This window comes from Dendrobium catenatum, unplaced genomic scaffold, assembly GCF_001605985.2.
Source record: "Dendrobium catenatum unplaced genomic scaffold, ASM160598v2 fragScaff_scaffold_1593, whole genome shotgun sequence".
Taxonomy (NCBI): domain Eukaryota; kingdom Viridiplantae; phylum Streptophyta; class Magnoliopsida; order Asparagales; family Orchidaceae; genus Dendrobium; species Dendrobium catenatum.
This window is the reverse complement of record NW_021320055.1, coordinates 879,288-898,950: the sequence shown is the minus strand read 5'-3', so window position 1 is coordinate 898,950 and position 19,663 is coordinate 879,288. Positions and strand designations below refer to the sequence as shown.

General features: G+C 35.4%; 2 protein-coding genes across 10 annotated transcripts in view; both read right to left on the bottom strand.

Annotated features, from left to right (window-relative positions):
• Window positions 1–8,981, bottom strand: part of LOC110104296 (calmodulin-lysine N-methyltransferase) — a 34,739-nt gene extending 25,758 nt beyond the window's left edge. For all 9 annotated transcript variants that reach the window (XR_002304032.2, XR_003703065.1, XR_002304035.2 and 6 more), the window contains exons 1-2: window positions 8,803–8,981; window positions 1,079–1,262 (exon numbers count right to left, since the gene is read on the bottom strand). Coding sequence is in view for 2 of the 9 variants with exons in the window: in XM_020833334.2 (XP_020688993.1) it covers window positions 1,079–1,262; window positions 8,803–8,902 (284 nt within the window). In the remaining 7 variants the exon portion in view is untranslated. The remainder of the gene's footprint in view (window positions 1–1,078; window positions 1,263–8,802) is intronic.
• A 917-nt stretch (window positions 8,982–9,898) lies between these two features.
• LOC110104280 (probable diphthine methyl ester synthase) lies at window positions 9,899–19,262 on the bottom strand. The gene is made up of 6 exons (XM_020833306.2): window positions 18,646–19,262; window positions 14,634–14,758; window positions 14,259–14,488; window positions 11,316–11,355; window positions 11,021–11,112; window positions 9,899–10,310 (listed from the first exon to the last, which is right to left on the bottom strand). Exons 1-6 carry the CDS (start codon window positions 18,793–18,795, stop codon window positions 10,126–10,128), a joined length of 822 nt encoding a protein of 273 aa, XP_020688965.1. The 5' UTR covers window positions 18,796–19,262; the 3' UTR covers window positions 9,899–10,125.
• Between the last annotated feature and the right edge of the window lie 401 nt (window positions 19,263–19,663).

Below are 19,663 nucleotides of genomic sequence, written 5' to 3'. Positions count from 1 at the left end.
TAAAGACTACGAAGCAACAATAGTAACTAAAAGTTCATCAAACTCAGATGCCACGTCAATTTCTTGTATAAGCTCTGACCAGGATCATTGTGTAAATGAAGGTTGGACTAAAAAAGGTAGGTGTAGAAGATAAGTGTCTCCAATTTATAGTTTAATAATCAGGCTTGTGTCATGATAGTTGAAAAGAGAGACAAAAAAGAGTAAAGATATGAAAAAAGAGAAGCTGACATATAGGTTTGAGAGACACAATTCATTCAATATGCCATCATAATAATTTTTTATGATCCTAGGGTACCCTTAATATAAAATATGGTCCACAATACATATTTAAAACAACTTGAACTACATGGTAAAATATAATGTCCTTTTACACATTTAACACAAAAAAATAACACATGCATAAAAACTAAATGGAGACGCGTCTAAAACTAACAATCAAGATTTAGTGGACCATTATGATCCTGTGTCACCCCTGCTCTAGACACAATTTATAATAAAAACTAGAAGAGTGCAAGCCTGGGGCTATGGTTAAGTTAGAGGATTGTGACCTAAAGACCATTGATTCATATCACTGAAAACACCGCTTTCTAATACAAGGGTAAGATGGCATGCACTAATCCCACCAAATATTGCGCTGGTAAGAGCTTCAAGCATTAGGTTGTAGTTTATTTGCAACAATGCACCCTAGGTTTTGATACAGCTAAAAAATTTGCACTTTTAGATAGTACAATATGTGAAGAGTTTCTGGTAATACAATTACACGTGTACGCATCGAAGAAACCTGAAGAAATTTTTGAGATCAAAACCACGCATCTTTTATAGCGCTCTACAATATTTTGGAATACTCACCACTTCAAAATATCAATCTATCACTTTCTCCCCTACGGTTTAACAGAAAAAGTGAAATCAAAGCCGTTGCTTTCAATCCTCCACAACAATACCATAAAACCGACCCTTTTTGCTTATCAGGGAATCAGGTTTGCCCCAATGCATTTTCCACTTTTCCGGTCAATATTTCTATTTCACATGAAAACAACTAGAGAACAAGCAGTTCAATGGAAAAGGTTTAAGTTCTTACATCATTATAAGTTCTTTCTCTCCGTCAATAGGCAATGTATAGCAGACAGATAGTTCATTTGTACCAAGTTGAAATTTGTTCTTCTGTGAGTGAAGTTCTCCATTTAAAGGACAGCATGAGATCAGTTTGAAGCCACCTGGAGTCTTCCTAGATACGTCCTTGGTGCATCTTTCAATTGAATGATCTGCAAAAACATCATAATAAGCTAAAAGTGGAGCAAATTGAAATTTAATCCTAAACATCACAAGCCATGAACAGAGATCTACTCAAGCACCAGGGAAGGCGGCCCAATCAACACAAATTATTAGCATAACATATTCTAAATTGAAAATCCAACACAGAAAAACAGGTGTTATATGTAATTCCTGGCCCATATTTGAGGTTGAGATCACCTGACAGAAAGGATTTCATTCTAAAGATGTTAGGCATAATTCTAGAGCAACTCCAAATGGCAAGGCTTCAAGTTGGTAGACTTGAATGAGTGCGTGGATTTTTTTTTTTTTTTTTGTCATATTTCCAACCATTCAACTAAAAGGTCAAAACCCAAATTTAGAAGTTAAAGTAAAAAAGGGTTAGGTCTAAAGCGAAACCCAAAATATTATATCTCAATGTGGAAAAGGGCAGTATGAAAGAAGGTAAAACAAATCGAGTAAAAGTGCATACGCTGATAAATGCTTACATGCCCTTCGAGGGATAATTTTCATAGCCTAGGAATGAGTAATAAAAGAAATATCAAAGCATTTGATATTTCAAGAACTGACGGGATACCACAAGTTCTGCACTGTGAAACATGACCGAATAATCTAAAAGTAAATATATGGCACAAAATTCATAGTTTTTGTGCAGATACCAACTCAAGTTAAAAGTTCTAGACAAATAATTCATTTAAACAGTTAATACTTCGCAGAGTAGCATGATTCCAAATTCAAGAGGAGAAAGCCACGGTAAAAGTATAACTTATGAGAGAGTGCTAGGGATAAATTACATACGGTAGACAAGAAGCAAATATTACAGGCGGAAGAAGAAGAAAACAGGCTATTGCCACATCTTTTAGGCAATGTTATGCCATCACTGCAACAAACACCAATAGGATACTGACAAAGAAACTTGATACTCCTATAAGATTGACTGCATGGAAAGTACAATTAGTTGTAACTCTTTATGTTCTCAGCTCTACTTCCATTTCCTGCTGAATTATCCCACGTTCCCACTTTTCGCCAAATCTTTTTTTTTAGTGGTCAAATTCAATGCTAGGAAAAAGTACACATCAAATTGATATACCAGCCCCCCCCCCCTCGTGGGGCCCAATGGAGCTATTATTCATTATGTAAGGAGGAATCAAGCCGGAGCTATTTAGAAAGGTTTCCTAATTATGATTATGTTGTTTAGAAAAGTTTGGGTTAGTTTATCCTATCCCGCTTACGAAGTGCCAGTTTAATTGGTTTAGTGAGGTTTTCTAATTGTATTTATGCTAATTAGGAGGGTTCCAATTATGTTTATCGTGTGTGAGGGCAATTTAAGGGGGAGTTTTGTCTTAGGGTGAGGATCATTTGTTTGCTGAATTTTATTTATGGGGTTTGTCCAAGGTTTCTAGCGGCGGCTAAGATTTGTGAGAGAGCTGATCTACCTCTTGAATAGTAGTTCAATTGTATCTTGCATTATTATTGAAGGAGAAATAAAAAATCAGATTTTATCTTTGTGTTCCTGCATTTTTTCTTCTCATCTACTTGCTGTTTTTTACTTCCAAGATGTATCAAATTGGTATCAAAGCAAAATTTTGGAGAGATGGCAGCAAAAAAGGTGGGTGTGTTGGAAGGCGAAGTGGAGAAAATCAAATCCGGGATAAAGGAGAAGTTCTTAACCATCGAAGGAAAGTTTCAACCACGAAAAATCGGATGGAGAGCCAATTTGGAGGGTTGGAGGAGATGATGAGGAAGCTCATGGAATTGCAATCAAAAAGTCCACCGACGATGCTGATTGCTAACCTTAACCAAGATTTGGTTGGGATTCCCTTGGTTGAATCTAAGGGAAAAGAGTTCATATGGGAGGAGTTTGACGAGGAGATTTTTTTTTTTTCATCAAAAACCACCTACTAGGGCTCCGATAAGGGGTAAATCAGGGTTCCTGGATGGGGCGAGAGTAAGGAGGAAATTTTTTGGTGGAGGTAGTAGGGTGGCCAACCACTATGGGAGGCATTTCGGGCAAGGGGAATGGGCTAACGGAGATGGAGATGGTCTAGCCAAGCCATGGGGACCAGTTCATGTAAGGAGGAGAGGAAAAAGGTAGGAAACCCACCCTCGAGACACGGGGGAACCGTTGGAGGGAGGGGAAGTTGGAGTAGAGATACTAGGGTGAGGAAGTTAAAGATGCTAATATTTAAAGAGGATGATGCTCGTGGATGGGTGTACTGGGTGGAGAAGTATTTCGCATTTAATGGGTTGAATGAAAAGGAGAAGCTTACGGCCACAGGGCTACGACTAGAGAGGAAAGCCCTAGCTTGGTTCCAATGGAGGGAGGCTACATATCCGATCCAATCTTGGGAGAATTTAAAGATTGCTTGTTGAACGTTTCTGAGCCATTTGAGAAAGAAACCTACATGAGCAATTCTTTACCCTGACTCAGAAAGGAACTGTCATGGAGTATAAGGAGAGATTTGAGTTGTTGTCGGAATAGATGAGAGGGATTTCAAAGACCATATTAGAGGAAAATTTCATGAATGGCCTGAATCCTGACATACGGGCAAACCTCTGATTCTTGAGACCGAGGGGGTTGAGAGAGACGATAGAGCTAGCCCAAATAGCGGAGGATTGGAGAGAGATGGAGAAGACTAGTAAGAGTGGAGTCACAGGAGGCTCCTACAAAAGTACCTTGACTTCACTGGCACCGAGGACCCAGACTATGTCTTTTTAGTGAGAGGCACCAAGGGAGAAGAGTGGGGGAGTTTGTCATGGAGCCAACTTCAAGTGCCTCAGAGAGGTGGAGATGCGGGACAAAAGAGCGAAGGGTTTGTGCTTCCAATGTGATGAGAATTATGCACCTGGTCATCGGTGCAAGGACCACACACTCAAGGTCTTTATGGTTTGTGACGAGAAGGAGACCAACAATGAGAAGTTGGGTGACGAAGCAAACGAGGGAAGAGAACACCTACACCTTGATGTGGTAAAAGAGTCTCTAAACTCGGTGATGGGATTTACTCCAAATCACACCATAAAGGTGAGGGGACAAATCAAGAAGCAGTCAGTGGTGGTCTTGATGGATAGCGGGGCTACTCACAACTTCATCTCAAATCAGGTTGTGGATCAGTTGGGTTTGGAGTTGGTGGATACGAGGAACTTTGGAGACATGATATGAAAAGGAAGAGTGGAGAGGAATAGGGGGATTTGCAGGAGGTTGGTGCTGACACTCCAAGACATACAGATAGTAGAGGATTTTCTTCCCTTTGATTTGGAGAGCACTAATATAATCCTAGCGATGAAGTGGTTACAAACGATAGGGGAAACGAAGGTGAACTGGAAATTTGTTACTATGGAGATTCAGGTGGAAGGGAAGAGGGTGGTGCTACGAGGAGATGTCAGCCTATGTAGAACTATGATTTCACTCAAAATCATGGTCAAAGCGATATAGAGAGCAGGGTTGGGCTACTTGGTGGAGCTACAGAGCCTAGAGGAGGTCAAAGATTTAGAGCTAGCCAAGGCCCCTGAGTGTGTACAACAGCTCCTGCAGTTTCCTTATATTTTTTCAGCAACCTAGTGGATTACCCCCGGAAGCACGAGCACGGCATTACCTTGAAGGAGGGGATTTATCCTATCAATGTTCGACCGTATCAATACCGCATATTTATAAGGATTAGATAGAGAGGCTCATCATAAAGAAGTTGGAGGCAGAAATTATCAGGCCCAGTGTGAGCCCTTTTGACTTATGACGTTGCTATCCATCCAACGATCTTGTCCAAAACCAATAATAGTTGCAAACCAACCTCTACAATAGCGACCGACTTTCTGCTTTGCCAGTAACTAACCTAACAAAACCTCACCACCAATGACCTATAAAAGCAACATGAGAAAGTCTTTTCCGCAAAGAACCATTGGCCTTCTTCAACCTCTTACTATCATCAAACCGCCAAGATCCATCACCATTTAAATGCTATCAACCTTTCTACATGCCTCAACCTCACAGTCTATGTCTACATACTAAGAACAACAATTGAGTGAACCCGATATGTAGCTTACAACAAATGTGATTTTGCCTTCCACCGGGACTACTATTACTCATCATATTAAAGAACAAAACCATATCCTTTTGAAGTTTAGCAAGGGTGGTGGATAGAAAACAAACTTGTTAGGAAGCTAAATAACCAAATGGAGAAAATATTCATGGATTAAAACCCAAATATCATAAGATCTGTCAAGGGCAAAACCAGCCATAATTTTCAGGGGGGGCAAACGTATAAGTAACTATTCGCATATATGTCGAGGGTCCAAGGGGGCAGCGCCCCCTGGCGGGGTTTGACCTGCCCGGTCAGGCCGCGGGTCAAAGGACAGTGCCCCTACGGGGCTGCCCCCGAACAAATTTTGATTTATTATTTCTCTTTGTATTTGGTTTATCATTCCCTAACAATAACACATCTACATAATGTATTTAATAATATTGGGGGCAATTGCCTAAAGACTATAATATTTTAACATTTTTAGATGAGCAATTACCTAAAAACCCTTGTAATAAAGACTAAAAACTACCTAAATAAGAGTATAATAAAAAAGAAAATTTGCCCCCCCTAGCAACGAAGGGGTTCCGCCCCTGAGATCTGAATAAATAAATTTGGTAGTAAATTCAATCTTCCATCAAGACAAAATAATTTGACTTTTCCATATTTCAAGATTCAGAGAGATCTTAATTTGAGAAAATAAATCACGCATCATCTTCAAACTTTCCGACATGGAAATTATTTTTTGATGTGCAAACTCAAGAGAGAGAATCAACTTTATGTGGCACTCCTCTTAATCCTTCCTGGGGCTTAAATGAGGCTATATAGTGCCTTAGTGCATCAATAGAAAATCTTTCATCATTTACCATTATCTTTGTCTTGTTAACATAATGCTTATCGATTATGAAAAAACGCTCACATTGCAATGCCATCTTGTCATTTGGAAACTCCAAAATCCACAGTGTTGGATTTCACGGTGGCTCCCATTATGCTAGTGCTTCTTGTCATGTACAAAGTGTCATTTTTGCTATCCCATGCTATCAACACAATACCCTAAGTCATCTTCATGGAATTGTTTCAAAAGCTTGCGATATGCCTAACTAATCAAGTTGCCTTATTTAAATTAGGATCTTCTTGCAAGCCAAGAACATGCCTGATTGTTTGAAGCTTCCAAATATCCTATTACCCATTTTTATTGATATATCACCAACTCCTACAGCATCCAAGAGTTCACCATTAATTAGCAAGATGAATATTTTCAAAATCTCCTATAAAATAATTCATCATAAACTCTTTATATAGATTAGAATGAACAAACAAATTTGAGCCCAATATACAAGACTCCTTCAAACTATCCATTCTAAAGATCAGTGCATTTTAGGTCTCTTATAATGCAACATTTGTAGAATCCTCCTAGTTTGAACAATGTCCATCATTGCCCTATGGGCAAACCCTTTTTCATGTAGTCATTCATGCCATATTGCGAGTGCATCGATGCAATTTTTTGATTGGATCCTCTCCATCGATTTAGATCTATCTCAACTAAATTGTAGCCCTTGTTCAATGACATGCTTCTATTTTCAACATTTAAATAGAAGAAGATAAATCTTCACCATTCTCATGCCATCTAATGCCTCGGTGGTATGAGATCTTTGATGTCGCTAAGCTTCATTGTAGACGACCCATAGGAATTGTTAGAGGTCGTTACAATGTCATCCAACTTTTAGGTTGTAATGAAAGCAAACTTAAAGCATTGATATCATCATGAAAATTGATGTTCACAGAGTTTGACTATCTCATTATTGATTTGAACTCAATGGCGTACTCACTAACATAAGCTCCTTTAGATATCCTGAGATCGAAAAGCTTGTTAAATATTCCTCATTGACTACAAAGAGCTTTTGTACATGTTGGAAATCATCCTACTTATTGTAATCTCAATAAGGATGTTAAAGCTGATGAGCATGCTGAGGGTAGGGGTGTAAAAGAGTTAAGTCAAGCTCGAGACATACCTAACTCAAGCTCAAGCTCAAGCTCAATTCATTGTATCAAATGAAGGCTCAAGCATGAGTTCCTCTAAATCCTTGAAAGCCTCAATGACAAAGAAGTAAGGAAGTCACGATGAGAGCTCACTAAAGAAAGCATTGATTAAGGAAGTCACGACTAGAGCTCATTGGGGAAGGCATTGATGGCGAGGAAGCCATAGCGAGAGCTTGTTTGTGAAGGCATTCATGATGAAATGGTGAGGAAGCCATGGTGGGAGCTCATTAAAGAAGGCATCAATGTCTACAACAAGGAAGTCGCAATGAGATCTAGTTGGAGAATGCATTGATGGGACTAGTGATGATTGAAGAAGAAAAATTGAAGTTCATGCAACTTGTGAGTGTTCAAAATTTAACCTAAAAAAATGTGTAGAAACAGGATATAGGATTTAAGATTTAATCGATCAGGCACATAATGAGTCAAGTCCCTTTAAGCTCAAACTAGAGCTTGTATAATATTTGAGTTGTAAGCTAAGCTCAAGCTAGTGACTCGATAAACTCAACTCGTGAGCTCATTAATAAGTTTTGTTCAAACTGCAACTTAATTCCTTTCAAAGGTTAAACGAGCTCTCTAGGAAAATAGTTTTCTATCTATATGTTCTATTAGCGAGATTTTTAGCCATCAAACTTACTCTCGAGGAGAATATTTCACCATAAAAATGGAGAAGTTTTGTCATCATTTTTTTCCAATACCAAATATGATCCCTAAACCTTAGCAAAATTAATATGACTTGCACAGACATCTAATTGACAAGTCGCTAACGATGTTGGTTTGCACTTGTCGAGATGAACAATTTCATACCACATTTGCGCCCAATCACCATCATTTTTGGTGAGATAAAATACATTCTATGCTCCAAACTTTGTTCCAAGCATTTCAATTGTCGGATTTTTTATCTATCAACTCTTTGCACTCAGAGCATCAAGAGTTTTGAGATGACCTTTCATTTAGTGATTGAACAATTTCCCATCGAACCCATCACCATCCACCAGTTAATCAGTTACCCAACAATACTCTCCACCAGTTAATCAGGTCGACCATAGGGAACATCATCTAGTCAGTTTTTAATCAACTAAGGGCACAATTTAGTGCGCCCATTTTTGACAAGAAAGAAAAATATTCCATAATAATTCAAAATAAGAGTCAAATTATCCCCTCAAAATCATTTATTATTCTTTATTATTACTATATTCTAGGAGTGCTTAGGAATAACAGAGAATTCTAGGGTCCTGACAACTTCTAAAGCCATCAGATGACCACCGTAGCACTCACTGACTCATCAAACATCACAGTAAACGTTCGTATCCGAGCATACGACATTTGTTGATGCTCAAAGTCTGCAAAATAGATGTTCAGTGTCTTCTAACATTCAATTTTTGGCTTCTGAGCAGTATTCGACTGAAAAGATCGCATTGAACGCGGAGAAATTAATCAAATCTTAAGCTAATAGAAAGCAGAGAAAGCATGGGAAGAGTACCATTGACGGAAGGAGAGGCTGGGCCTTTGATTGCCTGGCGAAGAATCGCCCACCGCAAGGAACTTCGAGATGGAGGAGTAGCGGCTTGAGACCTCTCCATCCTGATCCTCTCCGTAGCTTTGTGAACGGCTTTTGGGTCGGAGGACAGTTTCCGCGAGAAGTTTCCCGTAAAATATTTTTTTTTTATAAAACAATGAAGCCTAAATGTAAATGTGCCTACACTGTACTAGTTATATAATATATAATTATTATTAAACGTTTTGAGCAGTACCTTTTACCAATAAAAATATGAGTTCCTTCCCCAAGTTGTACTATCTCACCCATAAGTCTATGTGTGGATTCGAGATGACATCCGAAGATCAATCAGAACACAACATATCATATTTTTTGTTTGGTACGAGTGCTGGAAACGCTGTATACCGGATGACACGATGCGCTCTAATTAATCTCCAAACTATCCGATGTCTATCAAGCATTAACACATGCCATCTTCAAAACTTGTCATTGGAGGTTTGGCTTCCTACTTTTGATTGTTATTTTTTGTTCCAGTAAAGAATTTTTAAATGGCTAGCTGTTTCTGGGATGTGTGAAGCCAACTTGCAGATTGTCTTTATAACAAAGATGATCAGAGCTCTTCTGGAAGCATTCTCCTTTTCGAATGAAGTTGATAAGCTTTGCATCTGACAAAAGAGAACCATACTACCATGATTATTCTGTATGGAATGTTGTTTCTATTATTATAGCATCTTTTTCTATCAAATGAATACTTTTTAATCATTTTTTTTTTTCAACAGTGATGTTATTTTTAGCAATTATTTTACTCTCTTGTGGGCTTTAATTTAGGAATGTTCAATCATTTAGCTGTGCAATGCGAGAAATTATTCCGTACAGAGTCCGGACAAAATTTTTCCGTCTAGATTGTAAGTATACAGTGTACACCATATAATTTTGTACACAGTTTGGTTCAACTGTGTACACACTGTTTGTACACAGTGTGTACAGTCCGGACAAAATAACTTCTCGTGGAATGGACATATGGTCACTAGCTGCAAGCCTGGAATGCTCATCTTTCATGGTTCCAAGGACTTCCAAGCTCTACAAACAAATTTATCAGGCATCTCCCATTCAAATTATTTTCATAAATACATTTCTTTAACATAATCCATGCTGATTTGACTTGTCTTTACATATACGATGAAATAAAATATCATTATGACTAAACTAAATTATGATACAACAGGCAGAAAATACAGGCCACATAATTGGCAAACCAATATCAGTAAAAAGCCATACAAAGCTATGAAGCTGCAGAACTTGGAACTTTTACTTGATTGAGTAGAACTCCAACATCTCTTCTTCCACAGGATGAGTATGGCCGACAATCACAAGGCAATGAAGAGGTGCACCAAAATCAACGTCAAGCAGTTCTTTCATGGAACCGGCGACGATCATTTGATCCTCATAGCCAAGGCGAGCAAGACCAACACATCTTGAATTTTCACCGTAAGCTGACAGAAAATGAATGATATCACATAAAAGTTTTCTGTTCTTATATATATATATATATATATAACGTGCAAAGAGGTATAAATGTTTATGAATGAAGTATGCATTTACCAGACAGTAGCTGGTGGCTGATGAACTATAACAAAATCGGGTTTCAGGTCGGGTTCGGGTCGAATCGAATCCGAATCTGACCCGACGCTTTTTCACCCGACCCGTTTTTGCAAACGGGTCCATTTTTTAGACCCGAACCCGACCCACTTTGGGTATGTTTTACTAAAATATTTTTATTTAATTTGATTTATTTAAATCTAAATCGAATTAATATAAGATTTACCACAATCAATTTAAAATAAACAAAGCTTAATTCAGTTTGGGCAACATGGTTTATTATTATTTTTTAAATAGCATTTACTTATTTCATAACAATCTTCTAAAACCCTCCTAAATCAATTAAAAACGGGTCAAATCAGATTGATTTCAGGTTTCTGGATCAATCCAACCCAGTTTTATGAAAGGATCAAAATCCCTAACCCGAATCCGACCCGACTCGATTTTTTGGGTCGTGTCAAATATTGACACCCCTAAACTATATTATACAAAACATTCAATTAGTTATACAAAACGGAATAAAAATTAATTGTTTGTCAATCATCATAATGTTCAAATTTTGTAAATAGTGTGGGAGGCAAAGAAAGGACTCTAAGAAATATACCAGATACTCCAAGTGATTCCTCTACTTCCAAGAGTTGCTCTATAGCAGTGTTGATCGTCATGAATCTTGGTGGTTCAAAACACTTCCTTCCCCTGGAAATGAATAGTCAGACATAAGAAGGATCATAAGAAAAAACATAAAATAAAGAAATTCTAAGATTTTAGTATGTAAAAATGATAACTACAAAAAATGGATCAATGGTTCCGGGTGAAATTCACTTTAGCCTTCTTCCACAACACAAATATGGTAATATGGTACAAAGTCTTTCAGGAAAAATCATAATTATGGAATATACCTGCATAATGACTCGATTGAAGGTTCCTTTACACGTATATCTGCAAGATAGGAGCACCATAAGATCCCAAATATTATCTTTGAATACATTGCAACATAAAAATGAAATCAGATTTAACAAACCTACATAGTTCAGCATTAAAATTCTATAATCAGACGCAACAACAACAACAACAAGCCTTTATCCCACTACATGGGGTCGGCTATATGAATCATTTTTCTCTATTGTGTCCTGTTAAAAATCAAATTCTCATTTAAATCTAATAAAGAATCATATCTGTAATTAGACGCAGCTTGAACAAAATTTTGCGGACTTCAGAAATCTCGATATAACATTCTCAAGTCATGCATCATCACATTAAAAAGATTAATGGACACTCATACAAACTAAAAATCCACACAAAATTGAAATAAAGATTGCAATTTTGCCATGGATATTACTAGACTTACAATCCTTTCATAAATATATTTTCACAAGAGCCCCAACAACCCTTACCAAAATACAAATTTAATAACTATTTGGTTTATGTCATATTCTGAAGTCCCACTTATACATTTTAATCAAACCCAACCTTGACTTTGACTCAACGGAGCCAAGCCCATATGGGTCCACTTTAGTTTAGTCTCATGGATCCTATTTTTAATGTCCAATGCATTCATGCTTATTACAGACCCCACTAGATTGATCTAATCATATGTGGCATAATGGATCAAATGGTAGACCCCTGGTTTTCCCAAGAACTAGGCCAATTGGAACCTAAGTTTTGATTGAATCAATAGAATCCTAACCTAGAATTGTCTTACCTAATTGGACCCAAAGACTTTTTAGTCCCCATTAGGTGGAATGAGCCCTTCAGACACTGACTTGGCCAATCCATATTAGCCCTAATCAAACCTGAACCTGGATTAATCTAAGGGAACCTAAGGCCATTTATTGCCCAATCAATCTAGTTTACGTCCAATTAATCTTGGCCTATATTATCATAATATAGACCCAAAGTCCTTAGTGGCTTAGATGCGCTTAAAACCTATTGAACTTAATCAAGATTGAGTTGACCCTAGGTTTACTTAATAAGAATTTAAGTTAACTGATTTGGACGACCTCGGAGTTCAATTAAGATAAACTAAACCAACTTGAACCTGAATTTATTTAGATATTCTTGCCTAAGCTGGTTTGACCAACTTGAACAAACCCATGTAGCCTAATTGGGTTGGTTCAACATAAACCATGGCTTGATTGAGCTCTCAAGCATCCTACCCCAAATTGAGCTTGGCAGTAGAGCTTTTTATGAATACCCTGAGATACTTCTAGCCATTCACGTATCAGAAATCACTAGACCTGAGCAACCTGACCTCAACCTAAGCCTCTCAATTCATGGCCTCACCATTTGAGCACTCCAAACTAGGGGTGTAAGTGAGTCGAACCGGCTCGCAAGCTTGCTCAAACTCGACTCGGAAACGAGCTCACGAGCTCGAGCTCGAGTTAATAAGGCACGACTTGCGAGCTCACGAGCAAGCTCGAATAACTATTAATTTTTTTTAATATTTATTATTTATATTAAAGTTGAATGTTTAAAAAATAATAATGATTAAAGCTGCACATAATAAATGCATCCTAAAGCAACTTCTAAAAAATGAATATAAAATATTCAATTTAAGTTCCCAAACCAAAAAACTGCAGCCTTTTTTTTTTTGGAAAATAAGTGCACAGCAACCGGTTGGAAAAGACAAAAAGCTGCAACATTCATTAATTAATGAAAAAACGCAAGCATCCACAGCTTCTTCTTCTTCCCACTTCACGACGTCAATAGAAGCGTCGTCTTCTTCCCTTTCCAGTTGTCGGCATTTCAGACGAAAACAAGCTTGAATCGAGTAATCAAGCCGAGCTCGAGCTCGAATTTTTAGAGCAAGTCGACTTCGACCCCACTGTGAGGTAAACGAGCTTAGCTAGATAATGTCACTACTCGACTCGACTCAATTCGTTTACACCCCGACTCCCAGCCAATCATTGGCATCCATAACAAACTAGAGCACATGGTACATTCCCATTCAACTTCAACATAACAAGATTTGGTCCTGCAATACTATAACAACCCTGTGACAAGAGAAGAGGCCATTTGCTTGTGCATGCACACATGTCCCCAATTGAATCTAAATGGTGCCCTCAGTATCATTCTCTACCCCAAATGTTTGTGAGTCAACCACACATTCACCCCCTTGATTGAGCTAAGTGTCACATCTAGAAGAAGTTCGACAAGGTTGCAGCAGTGAATTCATCAATAGAGCATGAGAATCACAAGGAACTGCAATTGATGATGCAAAGCCTAACAATCACTATAATGTTTATAGTAATAGAAGCAATGTTCCACTAAATAGGGCTAGCTTAAGCATCATTTACCTTGTCTCCCAAGGTAGCATTCATGAATCCGAGAATGGCATGCGACATTCTTAAAACTAAATATCAAATAGCTCAATGCATAGAATTTGATCTGCAACTCTAGCATCATTTCATCATTTATGAAGCTAGCCTTGTGCCTACTTAGCCGTGATTGACCTTATGCCCTATTTTTAATTAATAAAATATTTAAGATAAGTTTTATATTAAAAAAAACAAAACAAAAACAAGCAATGCCCTAGCCATCTATAAAAGTGTTTGCACTTGAATGCACTATACAATAGAGAGAAAGGAAATTATTTGGCATGGTTCATCTCATTGGATAACTTAGTAATTCAACTACCACCTACAAATTGAGATATCAAAATAAAAACCAACAAAAAAAACACTCATAAAGAGCCATGTAGCTTTAACTAGGCTACATGCAGAAAAAAAGAGAAAATCATACAATGCTTCTAAGTTAAAAATTCTATCAAAACTAATAAGAGCAATGAAAGAAATTCTCATTCCACAATTGAATCTTAAATAAAAAAGACTTGTACAACCTACCTAATAAGCAAAGAGTATGCAATCCAAGCTCTTTATTTCTCTGAATTTTTTCATAAAAGCTGTCTGGTCTCCATGTCTCTGTAAAGAAAGGTATGGATACAGTTTCACCATAACGATACAGTTGCAAACCACAAACCCCAATCGCATTCATTATTGATGCATTATAGATCACTTTGACTTCCACTGACAACTTCTTTGCACGGACAACCAAGTCAGAATGTGTTGTTGCTCTATATAACAATAGCAGAACTTATAAGTAAACCACCTCATATAAGAAAAATAAACTGCATTAACATTAAGCTAATTTTTTGGAATGGATTGTGTTCACTTGTTTTTGGATGGGATGTGGTGAATAAAGAGTGTGAAAAAATTTACCCGAAGGGATCCCCAACTACCAAGAAAGCAACATCAAATTTAGAAGCTTCTGTCAATATTTCATCAGCCTTTTCTTCTACCATCTCTCTGTCAGCAACAGTGATGGTCTTTCCATATAGCTTTTCCTAAATAGAATTGAAAATACATAAAAAAATTAAGTTCTTGCATCCAATAAATACTATCATAAATCATTTTTATAAAAATATAGAAGAGAAAGGGGAAAACAACAGTTTGCCTGGTAATGTCATAATATAAACTGGCCAAAGCTCCAAGTACACTTTCATGTTCCCAAAAGAATCGAACTAATGGCAAAATTGATACTAGTGATGTGATGGTGTATGAAGAACTTTCAAATTTTCCGCTGAACAATTGAATTTCAAGAACTCTGAACTACATTCTCCAATCTCAAAGGAATTAAACAAATAAGACTTGCACCACTTAGCTCTAAAATGTTTCAATGACAAAAACATACAAACATAACATTCTCAACAAAGAAAAGGAGTTGTGCTCTACCTACATCAAAATCACAACGATACACCTAAACTCAATCCTTATCTGATACTAATAATAATACATGTGTAATAAATGTACGTAATTAAAAGTTATAAAAAATTGTAGAAATGAGTATAAAATAATCAAAGTTTATCTTCCTATTTGTTTGCATCCTAAATATGCTTGAAGTATGCTGAAACGTGATATAAAAAAACTAGAAAAATTATATATATATATATATACTGAACTATTATATTATGTGTTTTTAAATAAGATTTTGATGACAGAAAGGAATTTGAAACCTTGGCAATTATATATGGATGATGTCTCTTCTAACGAAGTGCCAAAAATAATGAAATCATTGCTGAGATTAATTATTTGTTCGAATCTTTCATTAACTATTAGAAAAATCAAAAACAATTTAGCTCCAAACTTTTAAAATGATGGCCTAACAATTTACATGACAAAGCTTTAATTCATTTTTTAGATTACATAGAAAATCATATTTAACATAAAATTATAAATAATAATCTTAAGAATGCAAATCTTATAAAATACGTAACCATTTTTGTGTGAGATGCAAAAAAAGGTTCATTCTCCTGCTCTATATCATTACTAAATGTTCAACGTTCACGCGAACATATAATAATTGCAAACTTTTGATCACTTCACAACTACTTATAAGGCTATTCAATGATCTATCATGCATATCTTTTGCAATGTCAATATATCTATAAAACACATTTATGCATTAATGAACAACAACTATGCATTTTTTTGTTCCCTAGGTTTCTTTGTTAGTTGTCTTAATCCATAATTGATTTTGCTAGCATAAAACTAAATTTGTTCCAATAAAATGATATAATTTTTCAAAGAGTATAGTCATTATTCTCTCTCATAGCTTCATTGTATCATTAGTTTGATTCCTTTATATTAGCATAATTTTGAATATAATCTTTGCTCTTAAATATTGGTATCAAAATACTTTCTTTCTAATCATTAGTCTTAAAACAGTATTGAAATGATTTGCTAACTAAATAATTGGACATCACTCCTAACTCTTCAAATCTCAATAATCAATTTCCCTAACACAAATGACAAGACTAAATTTATTCACATAAATTGATCCAACGTTTTCTAGCTTGTGTCCCATTACTATTGCATCATTTTATGGCACAAAAGTTGGATTTCTTTATCATTAGCACAAACCTGAACGTTGTCATTGAACTTAAAAATTAGTATAAAAATAATTATTCTTTAGTCATTTAGTCTTCATAGTTAAATTTAAAATATTAGTTAACTAAATCACTGCGATATCACCCATCACACTCCAAATTTCAATGAAATGTCATCCTTCATTGCAGTAAAGATTAATAGATTCGCTTATCATATTGTGAAAAACTCTTCATTGCAAGATTAAAATACTTTATCATGGGTTCGTTGTGATGCCCATCGCTTTTATCCAAACTTCTGTTCTACAAAATTATGTTGGCAATGTGATTCCTAGGGATTAAAGGTCAATAAACTCTTTAATGCTAACAAGAAAAGGCATGGGCTTTTCAACTATAATATACTTAAAAATACATTTTCCATTTTGAGTCTTCTTGGTTAGGTACGTGATTTTGGACATAAGCTAGATAATATTTGATTAATTATTTCAATCATAATCTTATCTTGTAATGTGTAGGTTTTTTGTGCTTTAAAAGTTAGAAGAAAATAAAATTGGGATTAAGTAGTCATCTGAAAATAATTTTGGAATAATTAGTCTCTAAAATGGCATGATTAAATGATTAATTTGCATATAAATAAAAATTACAATGATATTATTTACAAAAATTTAGAAATATTAGAAAACTTTATTTTTAATTTATATGGGATTTAAATTCAGAATGTGAAAAAATAAATATTTGTGTTTCAACCCTTGACAAGCTTCTTTTAAATAAGTACAATTGAAGTGTTTTCATGTTCTTTGCATAGTAATGAATAAAGATATGCAACATTCATTATAGAATAAGTTCAAATGTTGCACCTTTTGCCACTCTATGATTTCTGATTTCAACCAAAGTCACAAGAAGAATCAAACTTTGCATAGCATTTCCAAGACACTAATATTTTTTCTAAATTCTATCAGAATATGCTTTGAAAAAGTGAAACTTAAATCCAAATCTTTGAATTTATTTTTCCTTTAATAATGAACTATGATTAGCTTTGAAGCAGGAAAGAGTTTCATCCGCTGCATTCTAAAATAAAATGATTCATAACATTGCATGTGTGTCAAAGCTGAAAAGAATCTCATCCACTGCATTCTCTGATAAAATGATACATGATTAAGAAAACGATTAATACATTTTCTTACCATATTGTGCAAAAACTCTTCATTGCAAGATTAAAATACTTTATCATGGGTTTGTTGTGCTGCCTATAATTTTTATCCAAACTTCTTTTGAACAAAATTATGTTGGCATTGTGATTCCTAAGGATTAAGAGTCGATTAAGTGAATTGATGCTGATAAGAAAAGGCATAGGCTTGAAGGGTTTTTCAACTATATTATACTAAAATGACACTTTTCATTCAAGGTCATCTTGATTAGGTGCGGGGTTTTGAAATTGCAGTTTAAAACACATTGGGTGTAACCAAGATTGTGCTGATTAATTATTTCAACCTTGGTCTTATCTTGTAATGTGTAGCTTCTATGTGCTCTAAAAGTAAGAAGAAATAATTTGGGATTAAGTAGTCCTCTGAAAATATTTTGGGAATAAGTAACCCTCTGAAATGGCATGGTTAGATGATTCATTTATATATAAATACAAATTACAATGATATTATTCACAGAAGTTTAGAAATATTAGAAACTTTAATTTTTAATTTATATGGGATAAATTATGCTTGTGAAATCAGAAATATTTTTGTTTCTACCCTCGAAAAGCTTGTTTTAAATAAGTACAATTGAAGTTTTTCATGTTTTGCTTAATAATGATTAAATATATGAAACGGTCATTACAGATTAAGTTCAAATATTGCACCTTTTTTGCCACTGTATGATTCCTTATTTCAACCAAAGTTACAAGAAGAATTACACTTTGCATAGCATTTCCAAGACACTAATATATTTTCTAAATTCTATCAGAAGACGCTTAGCAAAAGTGAAACTTAAATCCAAATCTTTGAAACTATTTTTCCATTAATAATGAATTATTATTCACTTTGAAGCAGGAAAGAGCCTCCCCTTCTGCATTGTCAAATAAAATGATACATAACATTGCCCGTGTGTCGAAGTAAATGGATTATAACAAAGACTATTTTTAAATTTCAAATTACATCCGTACATGGTATAGTTGAAATGTCAGTAAAAATTATTAGAATAATTTAGTGAAATTCAAAACACCTTAATAATAAACTATGGATTAGACAACGGAAAAATAAAATTTTCAGCAAAACACAACCTCCTATATTCAAATTTGTGAAGTTTCAAAAGATTTTCAATGAATCAACAACAAAAATTGGGAAATGAAGACATACCATTCTGGAGAGACCATCAGAGGAGAGACCAAAGGAAAGAAGAGAAGTGTAGGCCTCCATGTAGACTTTCTTGCAGCTTTTCACAGCTTCGAGACCTCTGATTGTAATATCTCTCTCGTCCCCAAGACCCAGACCAACAATATACAGCATCGTAATTATCCAGCAATAGGAAAGCTCGCAAGGAAAAATATTGCGAATATAATCGAGGCTTTGACAAATAAGATACACTGTAGCCTTGGTAGCTGTTTGGTAGCAGGATTTACTGTAAATCCTGCCAAGCGGTCAGCTTGTTCAAAATAAACCTTAAAGCTTTTTTTTTCAAATTTCGGTTTACATCCGATTCGCTCTAAACCAAGATTTACTAAATCCTGCTGTTCAGCGGATTCAATGATTTAGACGAACACAAAGAATACGCTATCCCGTCGATGCAGCGAGCTCCCATCGCGACTCTTGCTTCTTTTACGTCGACGGCTTCGGCTAGGAACGGAAGGGGCATTAAAAACGGGTTTCGGGCACACCACCGTGATCCCGTCGATGCTTCGCCAGCAGCGACCGCCGCGACGTCTGTTTCGGTTTCGCGGGAGGTTTAGGAGAGGAGGCGGGTGGACGACGAGGGTTTCGACTAATATATAGCTGTGTTGCGGTGAATTTATAGTTGTAATTTTTTAATTAATATTAATTTTATTTATGATTTAATTTGATAAAATAAAATTTCTTATATGTAATTAGATTTGTAATTTCTTAATTAATTATTGTTTTAAGTACTATGTAATGATAACTATAATTTAATTAGTGTAATTAAATTTGATGAAATTTTATTAATTATTTTTTTGTACTTTTCAATTAAATTAATTAGAGATAGATACACTAATATAAAAATTAAATGAACATTAATAATTAATATATTATATAATTATAATTTAATTAGTATAATTAAATTTAATTACAAATTAACAATTAAATTTATTAGAATTGAATTGAATACATTAATATATAAAATTATTTGAGCATTATTAAT